The sequence below is a fragment of the Asterias amurensis genome, chromosome 7 (assembly GCF_032118995.1).
Source record: "Asterias amurensis chromosome 7, ASM3211899v1".
In the NCBI taxonomy this organism is placed as follows: Eukaryota; Metazoa; Echinodermata; class Asteroidea; order Forcipulatida; family Asteriidae; genus Asterias; species Asterias amurensis.
This window is the reverse complement of record NC_092654.1, coordinates 1,230,838-1,257,918: the sequence shown is the minus strand read 5'-3', so window position 1 is coordinate 1,257,918 and position 27,081 is coordinate 1,230,838. Positions and strand designations below refer to the sequence as shown.

At 40.4% G+C, this 27,081-nt stretch overlaps 1 protein-coding gene across 1 annotated transcript in view; it reads left to right on the top strand.

Annotated features, from left to right (window-relative positions):
- Positions 1-27,081, top strand: part of LOC139939357 (low-density lipoprotein receptor-related protein 1-like) — a 100,224-nt gene that overhangs the window by 43,167 nt on the left and 29,976 nt on the right. The window contains 47 exon segments of the mRNA XM_071935163.1: positions 328-465; positions 980-1,111; positions 1,876-1,989; positions 2,324-2,401; positions 2,748-2,906; positions 3,448-3,573; positions 4,045-4,176; positions 4,565-5,155; positions 5,606-5,810; positions 6,280-6,447; positions 6,820-7,064; positions 7,668-7,799; positions 8,365-8,589; positions 9,010-9,187; positions 10,294-10,400; positions 10,787-10,941; positions 11,684-11,816; positions 12,581-12,709; positions 13,126-13,257; positions 13,560-13,694; positions 14,080-14,209; positions 14,737-15,015; positions 15,993-16,117; positions 16,564-16,686; positions 17,670-17,906; positions 18,437-18,617; positions 18,839-19,043; positions 19,214-19,406; positions 19,787-19,912; positions 20,329-20,460; positions 20,852-20,892; positions 20,895-20,942; positions 20,944-20,971; positions 21,413-21,523; positions 22,259-22,269; positions 22,272-22,301; positions 22,303-22,429; positions 22,870-22,949; positions 22,951-22,996; positions 23,652-23,765; positions 24,837-24,863; positions 24,866-24,897; positions 24,899-24,934; positions 24,937-24,967; positions 25,355-25,474; positions 26,053-26,169; positions 26,544-26,687. Of these exon segments, the coding sequence (XP_071791264.1) occupies positions 328-465; positions 980-1,111; positions 1,876-1,989; positions 2,324-2,401; positions 2,748-2,906; positions 3,448-3,573; positions 4,045-4,176; positions 4,565-5,155; positions 5,606-5,810; positions 6,280-6,447; positions 6,820-7,064; positions 7,668-7,799; positions 8,365-8,589; positions 9,010-9,187; positions 10,294-10,400; positions 10,787-10,941; positions 11,684-11,816; positions 12,581-12,709; positions 13,126-13,257; positions 13,560-13,694; positions 14,080-14,209; positions 14,737-15,015; positions 15,993-16,117; positions 16,564-16,686; positions 17,670-17,906; positions 18,437-18,617; positions 18,839-19,043; positions 19,214-19,406; positions 19,787-19,912; positions 20,329-20,460; positions 20,852-20,892; positions 20,895-20,942; positions 20,944-20,971; positions 21,413-21,523; positions 22,259-22,269; positions 22,272-22,301; positions 22,303-22,429; positions 22,870-22,949; positions 22,951-22,996; positions 23,652-23,765; positions 24,837-24,863; positions 24,866-24,897; positions 24,899-24,934; positions 24,937-24,967; positions 25,355-25,474; positions 26,053-26,169; positions 26,544-26,687 (6,288 nt within the window).

Here is a 27,081-nt window from a genome sequence, read left to right as displayed (position 1 = left end):
AATATTTTCTCCAAAAAAAGAGAACAAAAAAATTCCAGTGGGTTTATATAAAACATGTCTTCACTTGGTTTAGTCTCAGTTTAATTGTGCCAAACGATATTCTCTTCAACAAATTATTTTGACAATCCAAAAACTGTTTAATTCCATTGCATAAGCACAGATTTTGATTTTTTATTTTGCACTTATTTGTTTTTTTCTTGGGGGGGGGGGAGTCCCAGTACAAAGATGTTCACAAGTGATGAAAACAAAATAAAATGCTTGGAGCCCAAGGTTTATAATGATATTATAACGATCTATCAGGGATTAATTGGTAAACCATCATTTCAGATGATCCTGCGTACAGCAAGCCCGACATTTGTGACGGTGAGTTTGAATGCAAGAATGGTCGGTGTGTGGACAAGATCTGGGTGTGCGATGGGGACAATGATTGCGGGGACCTTAGCGACGAAGACCATGATTTATGCGGTGAGTTTCATCTTTGTTTTTTTTATTTTGAAGGGTGTGCGCTCAATTTCATGGCTCTGCTCACCACAAGAATTCTGTGCTTGCATTTAACACTCTTCACAAACTCCAAATTTTTGAGCTAACTATTACTTAAAGTAAGCCTAGTGTGAACAGTGTGTCATGGCCGAGTGTTTAAGAACATCAAATTCAAGTTCTGGTGGTTAAGTCATTGAGTGTGGGTGCGAGTCCTGGTCGTGACATGTGTGTCCTTGAGCAAGTTGATTTACTATGATTGCTTGTTTTCACCCAGGGGTACCTACAATGGTAGAGGTTGATATTGTGTATGAAAAAGCCACTGGAGCACCACGTCAGCTCAGGGCTGTATACTCCCTAGGGAGCTGAGAAAGATTAGAGGGATAGTATTGGCCCAATGACCAAGGCACTAATGTAAAGTGCATTAAGACGTTATTGTGAAATGTGCTATATAAGAACTAGTAATTATTATTATAACTATTTTGATTGATTATTATTTTAGGTGTTGTGACGTGTGAGGCCGATGAGTTTGCTTGCCGCAATTCAAAGTGCATTACAGTCCGCTGGTTGTGTGATGGTGATGATGATTGCTCAGATGGTTACCGTAGCGATGAATCAACTGAGCATTGTAGAGGTAAGAAACAACCCAATGCCAACCCTGCCCCCCCCCCAACAGATAGTTTTAAAAGACTTGTCGTGTTGTGAATTCCTTGGAACCTGTTCTTCTTCCGTTTATACAGCTGCAGGATAGATTGGAAAAACTAGGAGAACTCTTTGATCGAATAAGAACTTCAGAAGAAGGAGAATTCCTAGTTTCAATTATATGAAATTGTCCTTCTGTTTATTTCCTACCCTTAGTGCAAGCTAGTTGAAACGTTAAGACCAATTCAAGAACTGACTACGGGATAGAGCAGTTAATCACGATTCTTTAAGCTAAAGTAGTAGTCCCAGCCAATTTTCTATACCTTCCGTCCCGGTAGTAGTTTAAAAGCAGGACAGTTCTTTTCAGAACTGAGAAGTCTCCCGAACATCCGATAAATCTACTGTAGAATAAAAAAAGGCAGTTATCAGAACAAACTCTACCTGGCAAGTAGATACACACGTTGTGTTACCGCAAACCAAATATATATTGATACCTCACCATGCAATGCCTCAAATCCTATATACCCCAGAGTAGATAGGGAAATCGGGAGATTTCTACTTTTGCTGATGATATATATATAATGTATCTTCCCAGAAAAAGTTGTCAAGCAGTTTATCTATTCCTGAACAACTCCAAGATGGTTATTTTAACAAATAATTTGTGGTTATTTTTTTGGACCATTTTATGTGAATCTTTCTTGCCAAGTTAGATGGAAATTATGACATCTTGTTTTCTTTCTTTATGTGTTGATACAGATCACCAGTGTAATTCAGTCGAGTTCCAGTGCGCCAATAGTCGCTGTATTCTCAATCTCTGGCAGTGTGACGGAGAGGATGACTGCGGGGACAACAGTGATGAACTAGACTGCAGTAAGTCCTTCAGCTTTATTTATTTTCCCCCAAAGAACTCCTCTTTAGGGAGAGAGACTTGTGTCATTCTGCACTGTAGTAAGTTTCAAGCGCAGTAAGTTTCAAAGTAAGTTTCAATGTGTTTATTTTTTTTATTTTTTTTTTAAAAACACTTTTATTCTACACTCTGTGCATTATTTTGTATTATTGTGTTATTACTGATTGACTGAATAATAAAAATAAAAAGTAAATAAAAAAACATTAATAAAAAGTTTCAAGTGCGCTCTGCAGTGTGTATTTATTAATTTGAATAATTAGTTTTTTTTCGTTTTGAATCTTGATAATTTTCTTGCAGATCTACCTACTTGTCGTCCTTTTGAGTTTCAATGTGACAACGGCCGATGTGTCGAGATGTATTTTGTTTGTGACCGCGGTGAGTGGTTTTTGTTCTTAGTTGTTTTTTTATCCAAAACAGATTGGGCCCTTAACAGAGATGTTAATTCTAGTTCTTAGCTGCAGAACCAAAGAGAGAAAGAGATGTATAAATTGGTTGTATACTTTGGGCAATTCGGGAGACTTCTCAGTTCTTACTACCGGCGGAAGGCAGGAAATCAGGCGGGACTACTACTTTCGCTTAGATCGAGAGGGACTTCTCATTATTAACTTCACTGCTGTAGATTGAGGTTTTAATTGGTCTCAATTAGCTTGCTGTAGTCATTGTCAGTAAAAAATACCTCTTCAAAATTATTTTAAAAGTTTAATAAATTTGTTGATTTCAGTGGATGATTGCCAGGACAACACGGATGAGCGCAATTGTTCCTACTCGTGTACCAATGAAACGCGCTTTGAGTGTGAAACCTCTGGATTCTGCATCAATAAACAGCTGAAGTGTAACGGCTTTGATGATTGTATGGATGGAAGCGATGAAGCCAATTGCAGTAAGTAACTCCGGGAATTAGATGGGCCATCTTAGAGAAAGTTCCATCAAGGATCATATTAAACCATAGTTCGACTAAGGCCCAGTTCATTAAAAACTGCAAACTTGTATGGTCCAATTTCCTTGACTAGTGTCGTTCACACTTCAACTTCACCTGCCAGACACGTCCCAACCACTTGTTAACAATTGGTCCTAGATTGAACTTGCTCTTAGATAAACTGCCCCCCCCCCCCACCCCTCCAACCTACATACCCTTTTCGCATCTCTGGTTATTTTTCTGTAGACTTAGTGAGGCACTTTACAGGCAACCAGCTCCAGGCAATGTTTAAGAAGAGAATCCATTCACATTTGAATGTTCACATATTATTCTTGGGGATTGTAAGACATTGTTTGAAAAGTTACTACCAAAGTGGTCCTGTAGCATGCACTGTAGTTGGTTGCCTCCAAGTTGCCTGAAAACGTCGCCTTGTGTGACAAGGCCCCAAGTTTCTAGGACTTTGACACTTAATACGTTCTGTTGTTGTCATTTTGACTGTTACCAGCTAACGTGAATGCATTCAAGTGTGGCGATGGTGAGTTCAGCTGCGGTACCGGTTACTGCTTGCAGAATTTCTACGTGTGTGATGGGCTTGATGACTGTGGCAACAATAAAGACGAAGAGGACTGTGGTAAGTGTGGTAGTAAAACGCAAAACATGAGGGAGTTTAGGAATTGTTTTTACCATTGCTCCAGTGTGTATTAAGCTGGGCCCAACTTCAAAAAGTTGTTAAGCAGAAAATACTGTCTGACAAATTTCTTTGCTAAAGCACAAATTGAGTGGGGCACCAGCCACAACAATGCAAACTCAATGTAATTTTGGCTGGTAACCTGTTTCTGCTGAGCGGTACTTTTCTCTGCTTAGCAAGTTTTTGTGATTACATGCTTTATGAAATTGGGCAGTGGTGGGATTCGAATGCACTACCTTTTGCTAACACATAGGATTCAAACTGCCTCTTAGCACATAGCTCAGTGGTCTAGTGGTTAGCATCTGCTCTAGCAATGCAAAGGTCTTGAGTTTGAAGCCTACCCTCGCTTGTTTCTTTTTCTTAAATTATTCGCCAGATCAAAATATTCTAATTGAGTGCTATTTCTTTCCACAGATCCAGGGTCCAAGTGTAACAAGGAGAGTCACTTTCAATGCGCAAATAGCGCCTCCGATGAATGTTTACCAATCTGGTGGAAATGTGATGGCCAGGCAGACTGCCCTGACCAATCAGACGAGCTCGATTGCTGTAAGTCCCTCCCACATATATGAATATTCATATTGGCTCCTCAATATTCATTTATTTCGTACGTTTGTATGTATTGTACAGCACATCCAATGAGCTACATGTATACCAAATTTTATAGCAGATATACCTCAACTCTTTGACTGGTATTTAACCCTTTTATTCACATTATTTGTTATCACTTTTTTTTGTGCAAAAGGGGACCCCTAAAACAATAGTCACAATATCATCCTCAAGAGTCCACTTTCCCATTCTGAAACTTGTGTGGCCGTGTGATCATTATGTTTTGTTTTACAACAGTTTCTGAGGGGCCTAAAACCGGTCGCTAAGAAAGAGTTAACAGAGTAAAATGATTGATTATTGATTACATTGAGCTATTGTCATATTTCAGCTGCTGAAGCGTGCCCCCGGGGCTTCTGGCAGTGTCCGAACCACACCCTTTGCATCCCTTATGCTAACCTCTGCGACGGAGCGAGCCAGTGTGTGGACGGAGCCGACGAAGGAGGGTACTGTGAGAAGCGATGGTGCGACAAAGATTTCCCCCCTGACCGAGCCTGCACTCACACTTGCCAGAACTCCCCGTCCGGACGGCTCTGCACATGCCCCGAGGGAACCCTACTCCTGCGAAACGACTACACCTGCGACGACGACAGTCGCATGTGCTCCGTGCGAGGGCGCTGTAGCCAGAACTGCACCAACGGGAAAGGGACGTACAGCTGTCATTGCTACGAGGGATACAGCATGCAGGGTGATGGGGTGACGTGTAAGTCTAATGACCGGGCAGTGCCGTATCTGATCTTCTCCAACCGTAACCAGTTGCGTCGGATTAATCTGGAGACTCGAGACTACAACGTGCTGGTCTACAACCTCAAGAATACTATCGCACTGGACTTCTGCTATAACACTAGCCAGGTGTTCTGGACGGATATAGTGGACGATAAAATCTACTGCGGATGGATGGACGCAAACTCTCACAATGCTGGTGAGGATATAGACTTCTCAAAGTATTTTCATGAATTTCAGGTTATTTTTGACAAAATTACATTCAATTTGCATTGGTGCTTCACTCAATTTCTGCAAACAAATATTGAGCTCTCGAAATTAGTGTTACAATAAATATACGGATTGATGATCAATTAGTTGTGAACAGATTTATGATCAAATGAGTTGTGAACTAAGCAAGATTTTATTCTTCCTTATGTTTAATTTTAGGCGCACAAGAAATTATGTTAAATTATTAGATATGGAGAGTAAACAAAAATAAATAAAAAAGTTGATTAAGCCATGTTTGCTGCTCAACAGCTTTTATGAAGTTGGACCCTTACATTTACTTAATATGCCGTTGTTTTTGTAGGTTCATGAACTGTGATTAAGATCAACTGCTTGTTTATTGTTTCTTAATTGAAACTTGGATTGTTCTTGAACCTTGCAGGACTGAGGAACATACAAGAAGTCGTCAGTGCCGGTCTGGCTACGGCTGAGGGTCTGGCTGTGGATTGGGTAGCCGGTAATCTATACTGGGTAGAGAGCCAACTGGATCAGATCGAGGTGGCTAAACTCAACGGCAGCTTCCGTACCACCGTTGTTGCTGGCCAGATGGAGAACCCAAGGGCCATTGCGCTGGATCCCCGCTATGGGTGAGAATTCTAGGATTCACTTTTCTATTTTGAATTTCATAGAACTGCCAGGGTCTTGAAAATGTTACCGATTGTTGTGTTGTGTAATGCACATAAAAGAATCCAGTGCACTTATTGTAAAGAGAAGGGGGTTTGCCTTGGTGTTTCTGGTCTGATTGACAGCATTTTGTGCCACAGCACCTTAAAAACCATTACATGGTGCTATAAAGGAATAGGTCTCATACTTCAAAAATGTAGCTCCACATACCTTGCAGGACAAAATACCAAGCTCTTGGATCAACCCCTAGGGGTTTGATACAGCGCTATTTAAGAACCCAGTATTACTTATTATTCTAGGCATTGGAATGGTTCTAAATGGTTGCAGATGCTACAGAAAGAGAGTTGAAAAATAATTTACTGTTAAACAAAATATTGACGGAGTTCATGATTTAGGAAAAAATAACAAATTATTTGAAAAATGTTGTATTAGATTGATGTTCTGGACGGATTGGGACGCAGGAAACCCTCGCATTGAGAGATCCACTATGGCAGGTCTTGATCGTCGAGTCATCTTCAAAGTACAGGATGTCCAAGGAGGTTGGCCCAATGGACTCACCGTGGACTATCTTGAAGATCGGGTGTACTGGATTGATGCAAGGTGGGTTAATAAAGAGAAGTCCCCTTGATCCACTTATAGTCCCAGTAAATTTCCTACCTAATTTCAAAATGTAGTCCGCGACAGTAGACTAACAAGTTTGGTGATATTACAACCTGACCATACTCGGATGTTGTCCACCATGTGCATCCTTGGTCGTCCCACGGAATGATGGCATACCTCTGGCATCCAATCCACAACGGCTGCTGCCAAGTCGCCATGGCAACCACATGGCCCAACCAAGCTGTTTTTCTTTCAATCACAGCACTGCTGCTGAAGTGCTATCTTACTATATAAAAAGCCATAATTAATTAATTACACCAAGCCTTGTCCCTTTTAATATTTCCTCTACCTCTCGTTCTTTCATTCTTACAGATCTGACTCCATCCACTCCATTCTCTACGACGGTTCCCTCCCGTTCACGATCCTCCAGGGTCATGAGTTCCTCTATCATCCCTTTGCCGTCACAGTCTTTGAGTCCACGGTGTACTGGACGGACTGGAGGACTAACGCCGTCTACGGCGCCAATAAATGGACCGGAGAGAACGTGACCCTCGTACAGAAGACCACTACCCAGCCGTTTGATCTGCACGTGTTCCATCCACAACGACAACCACAAGGTAACATACCTTGTTGTGAAATTTAAATAATAATAATAATAATGAGAACAATATCAGAGCGGATAGTTGTAGGGTGTTGTGGCCAAGTGGTTTAGAACATCAAATTCAAGTTCTTGTGGTGAAGTTTTCAGAGTGTGGGTTTGGTCGTGACACTTGTGTCCTTGAGCATGATACTTTACTATAGTTGCTTCTCTCCACCCAGGCGTATAAATGGGTACCTGCGAAGGAAGAGGTTGATATTGAGCGATATTGAGGTTGATATTGGGTTGATATTACGTGATATTGCCCTATGAGTGCTAGGGTTGCTCAGGTTGTATACTCCACAGGGAGCTGGGAAAGATTAAAGCAGCCGATTTCACGAAACGCTGTGATTAATCCTAACCTTGAATTAGGACGAGTAACTTGTCCTAACTTAGGATTAATCTTAAGGTCTGCATGCTACAGTGCAGGGCTGGGACTCGTCTTAAGTCATAAGATTAATCCTAAGTTAGGAAGAGTTTAGTGAAATCAACGGCTGGGCACTTATGTAAAGTGCATTGAGACGGTTATTGTGAAATACGCTATATAAATATTTATGAACTGTACAACCTTTTTCTTTCCCAGTTTCACCAGAGAATAATCCATGTCTTCTGGACAATGGGGGCTGTTCCCATCTGTGTCTTCTGAATGGACACCAGGCGTCCTGTCTCTGCCCCCATCTTATGATGCTCCGTGATGACAATAAATCTTGCGAGGGTGAGTTTTTTGTCTCAAGTGTAAATCTCTTTTTGATAGTTGTCAAAAATTATTAAATAATAACTACAAAAATTCAAGCGCTTTTCTTATGTTTGTTTCTGAGATCTAAGTCCGGCCATAGTAAATTTGCCTTTGTTCAACCCTGAATCAAGTCGTTTTTTTTTTTACCCTCACATTTTTTTTGCCGATATAATTTTTTCCTTATTTTTAGGATTTATTTTTAAGCAAGAAATGAGATATGATATGAGAAATTCAGAATGTTTAATTTTACTCACAAACCTTTAATTCAATTTTTTTTTCTTTGATTCTTTGTTTTGTTACACCATGTGAGTAACTCTCCAATAATCTTAGATGCTTACTCCAGAGCTGGCAACTCTCCCTGATTCTTCAGAAAGCTCCCTGATGAACAGATTTGAAAATCTCCCTGATTTTGGAAAAATTTTCCCTATTATGTTGAATGTATTACTAAATATTTCCCTGATTGTTTTACAAAATCTCCCTGATTGCAATACGCAAATGTTGGCATTTCTTCTACTTACCCTGGTCTCCTCTTTGTCTCTCTCAGAGGACAATGTATTCTTTGTCATCTCTGTCCCGACCGAGATCCGAGGAGTTCATCTGAGCGATGGATATCACAATGTGATCCCAGCTCTGACAGTCCCCAGCGTCGCCAACGCCTCGTCTGTTGATCATGACGTGGCTGAGCAACGGTTGTACTGGACTGACTTGGAGCATAAATCTATCAATAGGGCTTACATCAATGGCACAGAGATTGAAACGGTCATCGAAGGTAAGAGCGCCCCTCCCTCCTCCTAGTCATCATCCTTCGGGCGGGGCCAAGATCTTGGCCATAATGTCTTGCCCAGCATCTTTGTCCGTCATCAGGCACGCTTAGGTCATCTCACTGGGGTTCGAATCCCACCCAAGTAATATGCCTGTGATTTTATTTCATAGAACTCGGGAGTGTACTGAGTATACAGTGCTTCCCACATTCGTGCAAAACAAATATTTGTTATCCCTGATGCAAATTTAACATCTATTAGGTCATCCCGTTCTTGTTGTATGCCCCTGGCAACCGCATCCAAACAGCCCACTGATCATCTTCCTCAGTTGGTTGCCATCCAATGGATCTTGGAGCTCAAGCTTTGTACAATGACAAATAAATAAAACTTTCTGATCATGTTTCCGTTTTTAATTTTGTGTTGGACAGGTATACCGGATGCCTATAGTTTAACAATTGACTGGCTGTCTCGGAATATGTACTGGACCAGCATCTCAGCAGAGAAGAGTAGTTTGAATATCGCTAGGCTGGATGGGAGTTATCGCAATGAGATTCACGTCCGAAACCTCACAAGTCCACGAAGTGTCGTTGTGCGTCCTGTCAACGGGTAAAGAAAACGCCCGGACACGAGAACAAATATCGTAGCTTGTTTAGTTAGCTTTTTGAGTAAATTTTGTATAAAAGATTACTCAAAGATCTATATACCTATACCGATCATCTCGGACTGACGATACCCAAGCCTACATCCGTATGGACTGTAAAGGGGGTAACCCTGTTTCAGCCCCAGGAGTAGGTGGCAACGGCCTCTGGAAAAAATGATTGTAGCCCATACATTAAAGTGGCCTTCAGGCCTTGTGTGTCTGGTGACTTGCATAAAGAAAGAAAAACTATTTAAAAAACTATGCTACAATGTTCAGTAGGGCCTTGTCACATGAGGCAACTTTTACAGGCAATTTGGGTGCAACTAACCGCAGTGCATGCTACTGGAGTACCTTGGTAGCACATGAGTCATGTTTATAACATTGTCTTACGATCCACTAGAAAAACAGGTGACCATTTAAATGTGAATGGCTTTTCATCTTGGAGATTGCCGGGAACTGGTTACAATATGGATGGAACTGGTTACTCCCACCATCTGTAAGAAAGTGGTCGGTCAGTGTGCCTTTGGTTATAGCGGCCCCAGCCTATGGAACTCCCTCCTGAAATCAGCCAGTCTGACTCAATCATGACATTCAAAAAACTGTTAAAGACTGAACTGTTCAGAGCCCATTAATTTGTTTATTGTTTATTCTCTTTCTGTTCAGCGCCTTGATTTAGAGTCTAGGATATGTGCGCTTTATAAAAACTTTGTATTATTATTATTATTATTATTATTATTATTATTATTATTATTATTATTATTATTATTATTATTATTATTATTATTATTATTATTATTATTATTATTATTATTATTATTATTATTATTATTATTATTATTATTATTATTATTTTATTATTATTATTATTATTATTATTATTATTATTATTATTATTATTATTATTATTATTATTATTATTATTATTATTATTATTATTATTATTATTATTATTATTATTATTATTATTATTATTATTATTATTATTATTATTATTATTATTATTGTAAATTGCTTTGTATGAATATGCTCTAAAAGTCCATTATTTAACGCAAACTCTTTAATTCTTTGCCAGGACTATGTATTGGATCAATGCAGGGGAGATACCTACAATAGAACGAGCCAATATGGATGGAACGAACCAAGTGTCTGTCATTGCTACTGGTTTGAAGGACCCTGTTGGTAAGGATGGCTTCATTAACTCCCCTTCACACTAGATGAATTACCAAGCAAATGACCAGGAAAATTTAGTCGACCTTTTCACACTTGTAGAAGTGGCAATTTCCTGGGTTAGAGCCATTTTTGCCAGGAAAAAGCTGCCCCTGATTGAGAGTAGGGATAAGCAAGATAACACTAGGGTGAGCATATTGAGTTATCATTTAACCCAAGAAAATTGCCTCAACTGTTTGCACTCTGATAGTTCAGCAAAATGGTTATTAAATTGCTTGAAAACTTATAAACGCCGAAAAAAATATGTACTTTTCCCCCCTACTTTTAAGGACCAAACACCATGTCTGTTTTGGACATCTCTACTTCAAATGAAACCATTTTTGTTTTTCCTTCCATAGGTCTTGCTGTTGATGATGTCGGAGGTCGGATCTATTGGACAGATGCAGGAGATCAGAATATACAGTCGAGTGACTTGAGTGGCGCCAATATACAGATATTCTTAGCTCTGGATGAAGATGCTGAACCATCAGCTATTACTGTCACTGAATCGTGGGTATGTACACCCGGCCACCTTGGGGTCTGCCTGCTGTTCCTTGCGAACATCAATGTCAGAACCAATGTTGATCAAGTCGGGTAGGCTATTGATAGGCTGCTGTGCAGGCAATGGCTCTAACGAGTCAGCATTGATAGGGGCAGGGGAAATTGCAACTTGTGAATGAGAAGAGAGATCTGGTGAACAAGTGGGGTGGAAACTACAGCAGGGGGATGCTGGACCAAGAAGGAAGTTTCAGTTTAAGATGTGGGAGGAAAACCCAAGAAAATATTTCAAGGGAAAACCCATGCAGTTAGATTGGGACTAAAACAACCAATTCACTTAGTGCCCCGTTGTGATTCGAAACAGGGTCCTAGAGGTGGAAGGCAAGGGAAGATACCACTAAGCCAACCTTCCTGCCCTCATAGACCTTCTTGTGAACGAGATGCTATTTGAGTAGTGCACTCTCATCTAGAAGGTAGCCTAAACAACTAACGTCACACTTGAGACCCAGATACTATAAGTTATCATACAAGCGCGAGTGGAATAAGGAAAAATAAAGCGCTTCTGAGTTCCATATCCAACGAGGCTGAAGTGAGAAGACTGATCTTTGATAGTTACCAAATGTGTCCAGTGCCTTTGTACCTTTTTAGGGTTTGCCTAGAAAAGATGGATCTTCACAAAGGTTCCATTTTGTCTGTTTACGGAGAATCCTTGCCACAAGTTAACATATCTGTCCCATATTTTGTGTGAAATCCTTTAGGTTTTCTGGGCAGAGACAACCACAGTCAAGTATGTCAATAAGACCAACACAAGCACTAACAATATCCAGGTGCTTAGAAAAGACGTCCCAGGATTCAAGGAGATGTTCCTCTATGATCCAAACTCCAAGAAAGGTAGAGATCTTTAATCTTGTCATAATACAATGAGAAGTTTAATCAAAGACCAATGGTTAACTAGTGGCTGGTTCATGATGGACACAGTGCACACTGAAGTTGAAGTGCGAACAACTATAGTCAGTTCTGCTTTCTCCAGAAGACGATCAGAGCATACTGATCGAAACATCGAGTTAAACCAACAATTTTTTTCAGAACCACCCCAACTCATTACAGATAGTCATTACATGGTGTTACCGCAAACCTTTCCATATCTTGTCAGTTCACCTAAAATTTGAAGAGAAAAAAAAAAAAACAGTCTGAGAAGCAGCAGCAGAGGAATCACCTTAACTGGCTCCCTCTGCTGCCACTTCCCAGGTTGAATTGTAAAATAACAAAACAAATTCATACACACATCGGTGTATGGGTTACAAAAACAAAATTAATATTCTTTATCCCCGATGCAAATTTAACATCTCTTATATCATTGTGGTACCCGCTGCCAAAACATAGAATTCAAACTGCCTCTAGTTACCGGGCAACCTCAATAGTCTAGTTGGTAAGACACTGCTCTAGAGTAATATGCTTGTGATGTTTTTGCACAGGACTCGGGGGGAAAGTACTGAGTATACAGTGCTAACACACACCGGTATATGGGTAAAAACAAAAAATAATATTCTTTATACCTGATGCAAATTTAACATCTCTTATAAATAACTTCATGAAAACAAAGTTTCTTTTGAGAAGTACAACTTACTAGTAGAGCAATTTTGTTTCTTACTTAGCCACCAGTAACAGATGTTCACAGGATCAAGGAGGTTGCAGTCAACTGTGTATACCGCTACCTAATGTACAACGTGTTTGCGCATGTACAGCTGGCTACACTCTGCAGGACGATAACATCAGCTGTAAAGGTAGGTTGGATAAAAAAGCAGTTTTCAACAATAGTTCTGTTTAAAACTTGCTTGGTAAAGAATTATCTATCTTTGCCAAAACGGGTTACTGACCAAAATACCACGTAAGATTGCCTGAAACTGGTTGTCTGCTATTTTATGCTTAGCAACAAAGTGTCTGTTAATGGCCTTATGAAATTGCACTGTAGACTCTCTTCTATTTAGATAACGAGCACAATAAATTAGATTTGCTAGCAGATCATTAAGAAATATATGGCAGACATTTTTGACACTGTTTTCTCAGATTTTTTAAAACGTGAGTTTTGTAACCCAGAGGACTGTCTAATGTGTAGTGTTTTACCCTTTCCCTGTATGATCATTGCATCATGCGTATCTTCAAATCCAACATTTTTCTTTCTTTAACATTTTTTTTGCAGGCGTTGAATCCTTCTTGATTTTCTCCATGGATACCAGCATCCGTGGCACTAGCCTTGACCAGTCAAGCGAGGGCGATCTACTCATTCCGATAACCGGTCTCCTCCTCTCTGTAGCCATTGACTTTGATGCAGGTTAGACTGAACTTTTTCTTCACATAAAATGTGTTTTTTTTTCTATGTGCTTTCTCTTTTTCTGTATTCATGTACTTCCACTTGACTGCTTATGTTACACTTTGCTACCAAAAGTTCATTTTGAAGAGTCTTTTAAAAACACTTCTGTTCAATTCATTGTATATGTAATTTTACTTTTGTTCTCTGACCGTTAGGCTATTACAGTTATTATTATGGGTTACTTGAAGAATAATTCTTGATAAATCTCTTGAACTTATTTCCCATTCCTCTACTCAATACTCACCTTCTCCGATGTTTTACAGCTAATAACTTCATCTACTGGGTCGATACCTCGTCTCACGAGATCAGTCGTATTCATCGAGATCACACATCCAGAGAGGTTCTTGTCAGCGGAGGGTTAGGCAGGGTGGAAGGGCTTGCCATAGACTGGATCGCAGGTAAGAAAAAAACACTTTCATAGATGTACTTTAACAGCAATTTGTTAACACTTTAGAGACCATAGCGGCTTGTACCAAAATGCCTAGAGCGGCCACCAACAGCCGCAATATTTGACCAACTTTTGCTCAAACAATGGGAGACAAAAGTAAAGGTTTGCGACTGAATTGACATTTTCCAATGTTTCCCATGTAAACATAGAATCTACAACTCAAAAAACAACATCATGTGTTTTTGTTTCATATTTCACGTGTACAATTTGTGACTGGTACCTACTCATTTCTGCTTAGCAGACAATTGTTAAACAATATTTTATGCTTAAGCAGCTTTATAAAATTTGGCCTTGGTGCTATGCTTGAAGAATGTTAACTTTTTGCCCCCATTCAGGAAATATGTACTGGACTGACCAGCAGTTGGACGTGATCGAGGTAGCCAGAGTCAACGGAACATACCGTCACACACTCATCTCGGAGAACCTAGATAAACCGAGATCCATTGTTGTACATCCTGTCATGGGGTAGGTATTGGTGTACAGGTACCATACTAGCATCCCAATGGGTTCCTGCTGTAAAAACATACATGGCCAAATGGAAACTAGAAGAGAAAGTAGTCTGGTTCCTTATATGTGATGCTGAGAATCACACCTTAATATAGGGAACTTCTCATTTGACCCCCCCCCCCCCAAGTAAAAAAAGTAAAAACATACAAACGTCCGAACAAATAACAAATTGTAAAAAATCAACCAGGAATAGTGGACGGTTTAGCTGCATGACATGGGTCAAAGGCCGCTTAGCAGAAAATACTGCTAAGCAAACTTCTTGGCTTAGCAAGAAACGACGGATGACTACTCAAAGCAATGGTAACAGTATGGTGTGTTGGCTTGTAACCTATTTTTGCTAAGCAAATTTTTGCCAGTTTTTGTCCTTTACATGCTGTGTGAAAATTGTCCCTAATCATTTGAAACAAAACCCTTGTAAGAATGTCGCTCCTTGTCCCGATTTGATCATCTGACTTTAACTCCTTGGAATCTTCTTGTCTCACTAGATACTTGTTTTGGGGTGACTGGGGGACGGAGCCCAAGATCGAGCGCTCCCGTCTAGATGGCTCCAATCGCACCACCTTCAAAGAACGGGACATTGCCTGGCCGAATGGGCTGACCATTGACTATGAAGAGTCAAGACTGTACTGGTGTGAGGCCAAGCACGATGTCATCTACTCTGCGGACTTTGACGGGAATAATGTAGTTAAGGTGGTGGATAAGACCGGCATACAGGATCCGTTTTCCATCACGGTGTTTAATGAGCACATCTACTGGACAGACAGGTAAAGAAGTTCGCTGTGGATCCAATTTAAAGTTCTTACTCTTGCGTACCAAGTTAAACATGACCTAGCCTCTCAATATATCTCAGAATTACTTATTCCCAAAAAGCAACCTACGTCTCGTGTTCTCCGATCATTATCTACCGCCTGGTATCAACTATGGTCCTATTACCCGCACTAGCTATGGAAACCACTCCTTCCTTCTCAGTCCCCGCACCCACTTCTGGAACAATCTTCCAGATCTTCCACATCCTTGCCTTCACTACACTGGACTCATTTAAAACCGCTCTTAAAACACACTTATTTAAATCCATCTAAGCTGTTCAGTTTCTGCTATTTCATCCCACTCTCATTTGTCTTTTTTCTATCGTACACTTCTTGTTTCAGCACTTAGAAACCTGGTTTTAAGCGCTATATGAATGCATGTTGTTATTATTATTAAGTAGTTGAACGTTTGTAAGGGAAGAAAATAATCTGGAAAGGTTTTGTGGTGACAAAAAGGAGAGTTCCCCCCCAGTGCCAATAGATGATCTCTGTGTGGAACTTTTTTTGTCATTTTGATTCTGAAGGAAAGAAAACATCCTGAAATGTTGTCAGGAAGATTGTTAATTTTACCAGAATGCTGTCTTAGCCCGGGCTGTCTTTTCAAACGCCATATCAACCTCTACCTTCACAGGTACCCATTTATACCCCTGGGTGAAGAGAAGCAATTATGGTAAGGCATCATTCTCAAGGACACAAGTGCCATTACTGGGTTTGAAACCCACTCTCTGATGACTAAACCACCAGAAATTGAAATCGATGCTCTTAAGGCGCAAGATATTTTCTTTCAAGGTAAACAAAATGCCCCCCCCCCCTCATTCTGAAATGTTGTTAGGAAGCTTGTTAAATTTGATCCCTTCTGAAACTGAAATCAATGCTCAGGGTGTTGGCTAATCATGTTCTAGGATACTATTTCACATTTTATTTGTTTGTTTCAGAACTCATCTTGGTGGTTCCATACATCGTGCCTTAAAGACTAATGGTTCTGAGAGGCTTACTCTGCATGAAAATTTAGGTCTGCTTATAAAAGATGTACACGTCTACAGCAAGCAGAAACAAACAGGTGAGATTAGGTGTCTACCTTATGGGCGCCCACTGTCTTTAGGGTTATAATGGGTTGAGACACTTGTTTTTAGGTTAGTGTCTGGGTTTTGATGGGTGTGCTCCCAAGGTCTTAGGTTTATTTCTGGGTTCTTGTGGGCATAGACCAATGGTCTGATTTCTGATTTCTGATTTTTTTTAGCCTCAGCGAAACTGTTTCAGGAGTGTTGTGTAAATTCAATGTTACATGCTAGAATAATTTCCGTCTCACTGAGACAAAAAATTATTTTTTGTGAAATCGTTGCACTCATTTCTCAAAAACTACATCACCTCAGAAAGTAATAATGTAAGGGAAGCTTTCTACCATCATTATCATTAAACCATGTAAGCTTAATGTAAATCTGGTAAGACAGTTGTGGTTTTTTGTCGTAAAAAAATTACCCAAAACCTTCATTGTTTTGTTTGTAGGAACCAGTGCCTGTGCAAGGGATAGCAATAAATGCGACCAGCTTTGTTTCAGTGTTGAGAACAATCAGAGTACGTGTAGCTGTACCTATGGACTTCTTGCTTCTGACGGCCACTCATGCGAGGGTTAGTAGCAATTTTTTTTTTTTACTATAATGCTAAAAAAAAAAAAAAAAAAAAGTGTTGTGCGTCTTGCCTTTTTAAAAAAGGAAGGGTGGCCCTTGTATTTTTCCTAATCGGCCGGCCAACACATTTTTTAAATAAAAAAAAAAAAAAACGGGGGACGGGCACGGATGCTATACAAATTTTTTTTGTAAATTATATATTTGGCCTAATGCATTGTTAGTCCGTTTTGGGAGTTTGTTACCTGTGTGTACAATGGCAATGCACACAAGTCTACACTCTCACTAGGGTCCCAATTTCATAGAGCTGCTTAAGCAGAAAACTTTTGCTTAGAAATTTTTTGCTTAACAGAAATAAGCCAGGGTACCCAGTCACAAACTATACAGGTGACATGTTTGTTTGACTGGTAACCTTATTCTGGGGAGCATAATTCTGTTGTGCTTAGCTACTATTGTTGCAAGCAGCTCTATGAAATTTGTTCATGTCTTTACATTCAAAGTAACTTCCAAAATAGTGGACCAAGCAAGATGCTTTACCATATTTAGTTGCTTATAGGTCTTTGAACTAGGATTGGTAGGGCTTGTTTATGAACACAGCCGTCGATTTCTCCAAACTCTTCTTAACTTAGGATTAATCTTAGGACTTAGGATGAGTCACAACCCTGCACTGTAGCATGCAGACCTTAAGATTGATCCTAAGTTATGACGAGTTACTCGTCCTAAACTCGAGATAGGGTTAATCCTAGAGTTTCGTGAAATCGGCCGCAGAATACTTTTCGTTGAAGTGTAGGGGTTAACATCTGTGCTTCTGGTTCTCTTAGCAAGAATTTTTGTTTACATGTTTCCTCAGGCTTGTGAGCTACAGTGATTAAGTTCATTTATAAGGCATCCTTTCTTTCATTACCAGAAATGTATAATAACAACACTTATCATGGATAATAATATTTTGTAGAGATTGTTAAACGTTCCCTCGTCCTTCCTTTGCAGAGTTCGACGCTTACATACTTTTCTCTCAGGGGAGTGTTCTGAAAAGTCTGAACATCGACGTTGAATTAGAAAGCAGTGTTCAGCCGAACAAACCACTCGCGGACCAGGAATTCATTCGAAATGTCATCGGCCTGGCCGTGGACTACAAGACAAAAATGCTGTACTATACGGATATACAGCAGGGGAGCATTCACTCAATGCAGTTGGATGGATCCAACCATAAGACCATCATTGAGAGTACGTTCATACTGTACCCACTAGTACCCAATTTGTACCAGTTCTTTTCCCTTAATTTTACAAACATGTATCCATCTGTTTGCCACCCTGTACCCACTAGTACCCAATTTGTACCAGTTCTTTTCCCTAAATTTTACAAACATGTATCCATCTGTTTGCCACCCTGTACCCACTAGTACCCAATCTGTACCCGTCCTCTGCCCGTATTTTACATACATGTATCAATCAGTTTGCTACCCTGTACCCACTTGAACCCAATTTGTACCCGTCCTCTTCCTATATTTTACATACATGTATCCATCTGTTTGCCACCCTGTACCCACTAGTACCCAATCTGTACCCGTCCTCTGCCCGTATTTTACATACATGTATCAATCAGTTTGCTACCCTGTACCCACTTGAACCCAATTTGTACCAGTCCTCTTTCCTTATTTTACATACATGTATCAATCTGTTTGCCACCCTGTACCCACCGTACCCAATTCTGTACCCATATCTGTATAAGTCACTACTATTTGATTGAACCACAGACACTGGTTCTGCTGAGGGCATAGCGTATGACCCAGTCTTCCAAGAGATCTACTGGACGAGTTACACCAACTCCTCTATCAGTCGCATCAGCCTGACTAACAAGGACGCTGCTGAGCAGGTGCTGGTGAGGCTGTCTGGAGACGACCATCCTAGGGGAATAGCTATCGACACATGTACTGGGTAAGTCACTAGTCATGATTATGAAATACACACATCAAGAAATTGTGATTCAGTAACTAGACGTCAATACTTATTCTAGCCATTGTGAAATCAGCGGTCAGCTTGGTAGGATTCAAACTCACAACCTTTTGATTGCAAGTCCTGCAGTCTAACCACTGGACCATGGTGAGTTGAACCTTACCAAAAATCCACTCTAACTGAAACTTGCTCTATCTCTCCAGGTTTTTATTTTGGTCCAACTGGAACTCGGAGCACCCTCGCATCTCAAGGTCCCTCCTCGGCGGGACTGAGGTGGTCGACATCATCACGGAGGAGATTCAGATGCCAAACGGGATCGTCATAGATCACGCTGCCGCTAAACTCTTCTGGTGTGACGCCTGGTTGGATAAGATTGAACGAACTGACTTTGAAGGGAATAATAGATTTGTGAGTATAGCTCTTGGATAGACAAACTTTTTGTTTCAAATAGATTTTTTAATGAGATATCCCCTATTGTTGTTTAGTAGATTTAATAACAGGCCTTGAACTTAGCTCTTGAAGGGGCACAGCAATTGTCCTCTGTTTTTTATCTGAAGACCTGGCTGTTTGATTAATAGGTGATACTCCCTCTGGAGCCGGTACATCCCTTTGGCCTGGCAGTCTTGGGAGAACACATCTACTGGACCGACTGGGTCAAGCGCTCGGTCATCCGTGCCGACAAGTACACCGGCGGCGATGTGACGGTCATGGTCAGCAAGCTCCGTCAGCAACCCATGGGACTGGTCATGGTCTCGGAGGACGTCAGTGAATGTAAGTGGATTTTGCCTGCCTTCTTTTATTTCTTTTCGCACCTTGCATCATCGACCAATGATGCCACCAACTCACCATCCCAGTTTAGCTTCCTACATGAGCTGTATAGGGATTATTTTACTCAAGACGTAAGGTGGTCCAGGACTCGATTTCATAAAAGTAAAAACACTAAGAAAGTTTTTTGGAATAAAGTGTCTACTTGCTGAGAAAACAGCACTCAACTGTTACAGTAGTTTCACAAGAGTGTTGAATCCATGTGTTTTTCTTTCTTCTTTGAACAGACTTTTTGTATACTCTATGTTTTTTCTTCTTCCAATAATTAGGCAAATAAATAATAGTTGTTGTTAGTAAATTCCCTGTGTCCATATTGCTGTCATCAGGTACAGAATGGCGTTGCCACACCTACAATGGTGGTTGTGATGGCACATGCGACACAGATGAAAAGGGACACATTGTGTGCTCTTGTGACGAGGGTCTTCATCTTTTTGAAAAATTCAGGTGTCTGGGTGAGTAGATAAATTCCCAGGGGGTGATCAATCTCGTACGGGGGTGACTTTTTACGTGGCGACTCTGTAAGGGGTTGACTTTTTCAGGGGGCGACTTTGTAAGGGGGTGACTTTGTAAGGGGGTGACTTTGTAAGGGGGTGACTTTGTAAGGGGGTGACTTTGTAAAGGGGTGAATTTGTAAGGGGGTGACTGTGACTTTGTAAGGGGGTGACTTTGTAGGGTTTAATTTTTTGGAAAATTCAGGGTTTTTTTTGGAAAATTCAGGCGTCTGGGTGAGTAGATAAATTTAAAAAGTTAAAAAATCCACTGTGGTTTTTTCACAAATTTTGATTAAAGTATGCTTTGATCATCTTCTCCTTTATGCCGCCAAATTCCTCTTGCTATACGTCAAGTTTTGTTTTTCTTCCACCCACAGAATCAGAAACTAACAACTGCTCCCGGTCTGATGAGTTTGTATGTGGGAATGGTGAATGTATACCCTATGAAGACACCTGTGATGGGTTGCAACATTGCGAGGACGGCTCCGATGAAAGGGAGTCATATTGCCGTAAGTTAATACCTTAACCTTCCCAAGTCCATCGAGAGCCGTCTAATGGCCAATTTTGAATGTGCGTAGCTCTGACAAAAAAAAGTTCACCAGCCCAAATACCATGTTGTGTTTAATGTCTGTGGTTGATTCCCTGTTAATCGGATACTTTTATTGTGTTTGGAAAAAAATGCTTTTCATTGGTAGTAAGTGGGTATTTGCGATGGTAGTGATTGTAGAAGAGAATGATTTGCAACCTGTGCACCCTTGGTTGACGGTGCTGCTGCATACTCCTCAGGAGTTGAGTTGGTTTCCAGAAATGCTTAAGACCCAATAAGCTAGAGAATTGATAGTAAGGCACTTTGCCACTCTGGTTGATTAAAGTGCTTAATAAATATGTTTTTACTTTCAGTTATTCGTGACTGTCGCCGTGGTTACTTCCGCTGCCACAGATGGGACGCTGCGTGCCCAACGTCCATCGATGTGACTTCTATAATAACTGTGGGTGACAACAGCGATGAAAACAGATGCGGTAAGACTCGGACCAAGTTTGTGTTTAGAGTTTAATGTTCTTAAGATTCACTGAAAATCTAAGATGAAGGAAGTTAGAAGGATTATCTTGTAATCCCTTTTAAATCAAACAATTAAAAAAAAAAAATCAAGCTATAAAAAAACATACCTGTGTGGCTCTTTTGTGCACCAAAAGATAATCTTTTTTGACATTTTGAAAGTTAGATAAGCTTCGTCTTGAACGCAGGTATATATTTTTTCCTCTTCTGAATCTGTGCTCAGAATAAACATGGTTTGCATGTAATTCAAATTCAAGTATCTCTTTGTAGAATGTTCGGGAAAACCCCCCCAACTTTGTACACTTTTAGGGGGAGGGCCAGGGTAAGTGAACAAGTGTACGCTTGTGAAAATATTGATAGTTGTGAATGCCTCCTAAGTTCCTGAATATTTGATTTATATACAGGTCGATGCTATGGGAATGAGTTTATGTGCGGCAGTGGAGAGTGCGTCGATGGGAAGGCCAAATGTGACACTAAATTGGACTGCAAAGACTACTCCGATGAAACAGACTGTCGTAAGTTCCCTCCCTTTGTTTCAATTAACCCAATGCATATGACAACATTTAAAGTAGGGCGCCCTCGTCTGAAGGGGTCAAAAAGAATGCAGCATATTGTCCCATCCTGTGGTGTGCTGTGGAATAATTAACTGCGCACTTGTTGGGTCAAAGTTTTACGTCTAAGATGGCAGCTCGATGGCGTCAATGCAGAAGGTCTACTTCCCCATCTCTCTTTTTTCTTAATTTCCTGACTCATGGAAAATTCCTTTTTTAGGAGAAGATTTGACTGTGGCTGAAGTAGTTGACACATTTTTTGTTTGCCATTGGTAATGTTTATGGGTGAGTTGACCTACCTTTGAAACCTTTCCAATGCGTGTGTCTGATGACACAACTGTGCACAGAACATTCTTTGTATTGTGCAAATGCAATCTCATCATGGTATCATATTGCAGGCTGGCAGAGTTGACCTAGTCATTCAAAACCACAGAAGGTGTTTTGGAATGGTCAGACAGTAGGAGGGTTGAACTGTGTATTGTGTAGAGTGCATTCACCACATAGTATATTGAATGTCTGAGTGAAAAATTGCTCAAAAACTAAGTTTACTACAGAGGGACTCAATTTCTCACAATGTTTTATACTATCAACAGCTTTCCATTGCTCATTACTAAGTAAGTTCTTCAGCTGACAATTGTTTTGAGTAATGACCAATAGTGTCCTGTGCCTTTAACGCTGATAACGGTTGTCTTTATTTAGCTGATATAACGTGTGTGCGGAATGGCAGGTGAGCCTGAAGTGGGGTGTCTACCCCACTGATTGGCTGCAACTCAACCTCCATCTGCATCCAACCTCAGATGGTATGCGATGGAATCAACGATTGTGGAGACAACACAGATGAGGAAGGGTGCAGCACTGGGTATGTCATTGGTTTACAACTTAAAGGTTACAACTGAAATAAACACTGGTTCCCTCCGAAACAAACACTGGTTCCCTCCAAAATAGACATAGGTTCCCTCTCAAACAGACACTGGTTCCCTCCAAACAGACACAGGTTCCCTCTCAAACAGACACTGGTTCCCTCCAAAATAGACTCGGGCCCCCTCCGAGATAAACACTGGTTCCAACTGAAATAGAAACTGGTTCCCTCAATAATAAACACTGGTTCCCCTACAAAATAAAAAATGCTTTTTGGAACGTCTCCATATTTGGTCAGAATGACTGTATTTTTTTTTTTTTTTTTTTTGATGATGAAATGCCGAACTGAATTTGAAATCTGTATATTCTGATTGAGATTGAAAAAGTTGTTATTTCCCCAAACGCTGTATGACTGATTGTACTTGTTGTTTTGTCAACCTTCTCATTTGAAGAACGTCCAGGGGATACAGGTTGCCTGACCAACTTCCACCAGTGCCCCAATGGTCATTGCATTCGCCAGGCGTGGGTCTGCGGATCGCGACGACGACTGTGGAGACGGTTCCGATGAAACAGATTGCGGTAAGTTTTTTTCCAGAAAAAAGATCAGGGCCCAATTTATAGAGCTGCTTTGGCACAAAAAGTAGCTCAGCAACAACAAAATTGTGCCTTACCAGAATAAGGTCACCAGCCAATATAGCATGTATCATGTACAATCTGTGACTGGTGTCCTGCTTACTTTTGCTAGGCTGACCATTTTTAAGCTCTATTTCTGCTTAAGCGACTCTATGAAATTGGGCCCAGAGCTTCCTGAAAGATACAAAGTTGAATTGTTGCACGACACATTTTTTTTTTTTATAGTCGGCATAATTAGCAGTTGTCAATAATTCCCAGGCCTAAAATGCCTTTGCGGGGCAAGGCCTTTGCTTATTTGCCAGGGCACTTCCGCTAGATAGTCTTCATGTATATGGGGATATATTTGTAAGAGGCACCAAGGCCAAGAATGGGGGCAACTACCTGTATACTCACTGTGTAAGATTCTGGCCTTCCCTCGATCTTTGATCATTTAGGGGGGTAAAAAAAAAAAAAAATTCTTTGTTTCTTAGCAAAATGTTTCAATTTGGTTCTTTTTGTGTAAGATAAGTTTATCAAACCTTCTTTTGCAAAGTTTTTTTTTTTTTTCGCTCTGAAATCTTCTCATTTATTATTATTATTTTCCCCATCTTTTCTTTCTTAGCATACACATGTGACGGTGATCAATTCAAGTGTGAAAATAATATGTGCATTCCGAAAAAATGGACCTGCGATGGCGACAATGACTGCTCCGATAACTCAGATGAGACAAACTGTGGTCAGTACTCACAAAGTAATATAGACCCACTAAGAGAGGTTTGCGCGGTAGCACCGTGTGAAAACCTCTTTAGAGTAGTGTTGGTTCTGAAAAGAACCGGTGGTTAATGACTCAATGTTTCAATGAGTGCTCTGGGCCCAATTTCACTAGAGCTGCTAAGCACGAAAATTTGCTTAGCATGGGATTTTTGCCTTGATAAAAACAGGATTACCAACCAAATTTCCACGTGGTTTCAGGATAAGCAAACTACAGCTGAATACCTGTAACAAGCAATATGCAACAAATGGAAATTTGGTTGGTAACCCTGTTTTTATTAAGGAAGAAATAACATGCTTAGCAAATTTTTGTGCTTAGCAGCTCTATGATCATCTTCTGGAGAATGCTGGACTCTGTTGCTGGTTGCTGTTTAAGCTTAAAGGAACACGTTGCCTTGGATCGGACGAGTTGGTATATGAAGAAGCGTTTGAAACCGTTTGTTATGAAATGCATGTGGATAGAAAGGTGTTTTTAAATGTAGAAGTATAATGATCCACACAAGTATCATTCAAAATTGCACGGTTTTCATTTTACGTCGCGAACTACACACGGCCGGCCATTTATGGGAGTCAAATTTTTGACCCCCATAAATGGGCCGACCGTGTTTGCCGACAGGGTAAAACGAAAACCACACAATTTCGAGGCATATTTGTGTAGATCATTGTATTCTACTTTTACATCATCTTTCTAACCATACCGATTTTATAACAAACGGTTACATAGCGCTTTTCAAAGACCAACTCGAGCCGATCCAAGGCAACGTGTTCCTTTAAGTTAAGAATTGCAATCTCTTACACAGTGTTTGGGAAAATATCAACTATTTGGTGCTTTCATATTTAGTACAGTCAAAGACAATCAGAGCAGAGCATACTTATCAAAGCATTCAGTCGTTGACCACCGGTTCTTTCAGAACCAACACTACTCGGATTTTCACATGGTGTCACCACAAACCTCTTCTTAGTTATACTTCAACCATGCAAAGTTTTTGTTGTTGTTGTTTTCTTTGTTCACAAATAGTTTGTTTGTTTTTGTTAGACGACACAACCTGCAGCAGTGATCAGTTCGCTGTGTTGCCAACAAACGTTGTATTCCGAGGGCTGTGGGTGTGTGATGGAGATAATGACTGCGGAGATATGCTGCCGATGAACGCTTGGACCAAGGATGTAGTAAGTTTTCAATAATGTTTCCCTTGGCTGGCTTGAAAAACAGAGCCTGGAGCAAAGCTGCCAACTTAATATAAACCAATCTTACCATGTTTTGAAGAGAGCTGCCATCTCTCCTTGATTCTGCAGAAAGTTCCCTGAAATTATGCCAATCTTTCTGTAATCAGTTGAGCAAGTTTGAAAATCTAAGCTCAATATGATTGTGTGTATTGTTTTTTCAACCTGGACAAATATAGATAATTTCCTTCGTATAAGGCGCTCAGAGTATAATGCTTTTTTAGATCTCCCTTTTCCTTATTTTATTTCCTTCAAGGTTAGAACGAAGCAGCCTCTCTGTTCAATTTTACACAATTCTGATTCATGTTTATTGTGCCTCGTTTTATCTCTAAGATGTGACGCGTTGCGATGACAACGAGTTCGCATGCCGTAACGGTCACTGCCTCCAGCTTGCTTGGGTGTGTGATCGGGACGACGATTGTGGGGATGGGTCCGACGAAACGGATACATGTGGTAAGAACTATCCCCCAATGACATCAAGAACTATTTTATAATTTGGTTTTACCCTTACTCAGTACCAGTTACCAAAAGGTGGAAATTATTTCAATGTGCCTTTAAGATCTGGATCCCAGACTCTCACCCCTAGACTTAATCTGTGCATGTTAAAGGGACTGGACACTATTGGTAATTGTCAAAGACCAGTCTTTTCACTTGGTGGATCTCAACATATGCATAAAATAACAAACCTGTGAAAATTTGAGCTCAATCGGGTATCGAAGTTGCAAGGTGATAATTAAAGAAAAAACACCCTAGTCACACAAAGTTGTGTGCTTTCAGATGCTTGATTTCGAGACCTCAAATTCTAAATCTGAGGTCTCGAAACCAAATTCGTGGCAAATTACTTCTTTCTCAAAAACTACTCCACTTCAGAGGGAGCGGGTTCATACAATGGTTTATACTACCAATCTCTCTCCATTACTCGTTACCAAGTAAGGTTTTATGCTAATAATTATTTTGAGTAATCACCAATAGTGTCCACTGCCTTTAAGCATGCATTCATCGTGTCTTGAATACATTTTGATCTCTTTCAGAGTACTCGACATGTCCTCCTGACCAGTACAGCTGTGATAATGGTCAGTGTATTCATCGGTACTGGCTCTGTGATGGCGATGCAGACTGCAGAGACAACTCTGATGAAGCTAACTGCTGTAAGTTTGGACCAATCAAAAATAATTTATACTATTTGACTTTACCCATACATCGATGTGTGTAAGCACTATATGCTCAGCCAGACTTAGGACTTAGGACAAGTCCCAACCCTGCACTGTAGCATTTAGACCTTACGATTAATCCTAAGTCGAGATAAGACGAGTCCTAACTCTTTGTGAAATCGCCCACAGTACTTTCCCGAGCTCTGTAAAAAAAAATTCAGATTATTCGGTTGGGATTCGAAACCACATTCTTTGCAATTCTAGAGCAGATGTTGTTATTCTCAAAATGCATTTTTCGTTGATATCAGTGTCTAAGAGCTTACCTTATTTGCATATATGAGTATGTATTATTATGATTTATGCTGTTCCAGCCTCTGTTGCCCCTCCGATTGGAGACTGTGATCCAGACGCCCCAGGGACGCAGTTCCGCTGTGAAAACAACGACTGCATCTCAAGTAACTTGGTTTGCGATAACAATGCGGACTGCGTGGATGAGTCAGATGAGAGGAATTGCAGTAAGTATTCCTATATCATTATGCCACCATCTTGGTCATGTTCCCCGTATCCACTAACAGTAAAGGGTGCTAATACTCATTGTACAAAAAGGAACCAGATTATTTCTCCTTCGAGCCTCGGTTTGGTTACATTGGTTTGAATGGGAGAAAAATCTAGATGGCCACACCATGTTAAAGATCGATTGCTTTTAACGCAAATCTCGAATGAAGTTTAACTAGGAACCTGCCATTAATTTGTTTTCAAAATCACCTAAAACTTTTCGTGAAAAATGTAGAGCAGTTACCAAAGAGAGAAAGAAATAAACTACATTGTGTCAACACCTGTAGTTTTGTTTCACCAGGTTCCAAGGGTTCACCATGTCACAATATTGTAACCCGATGGTCAACTCCAATT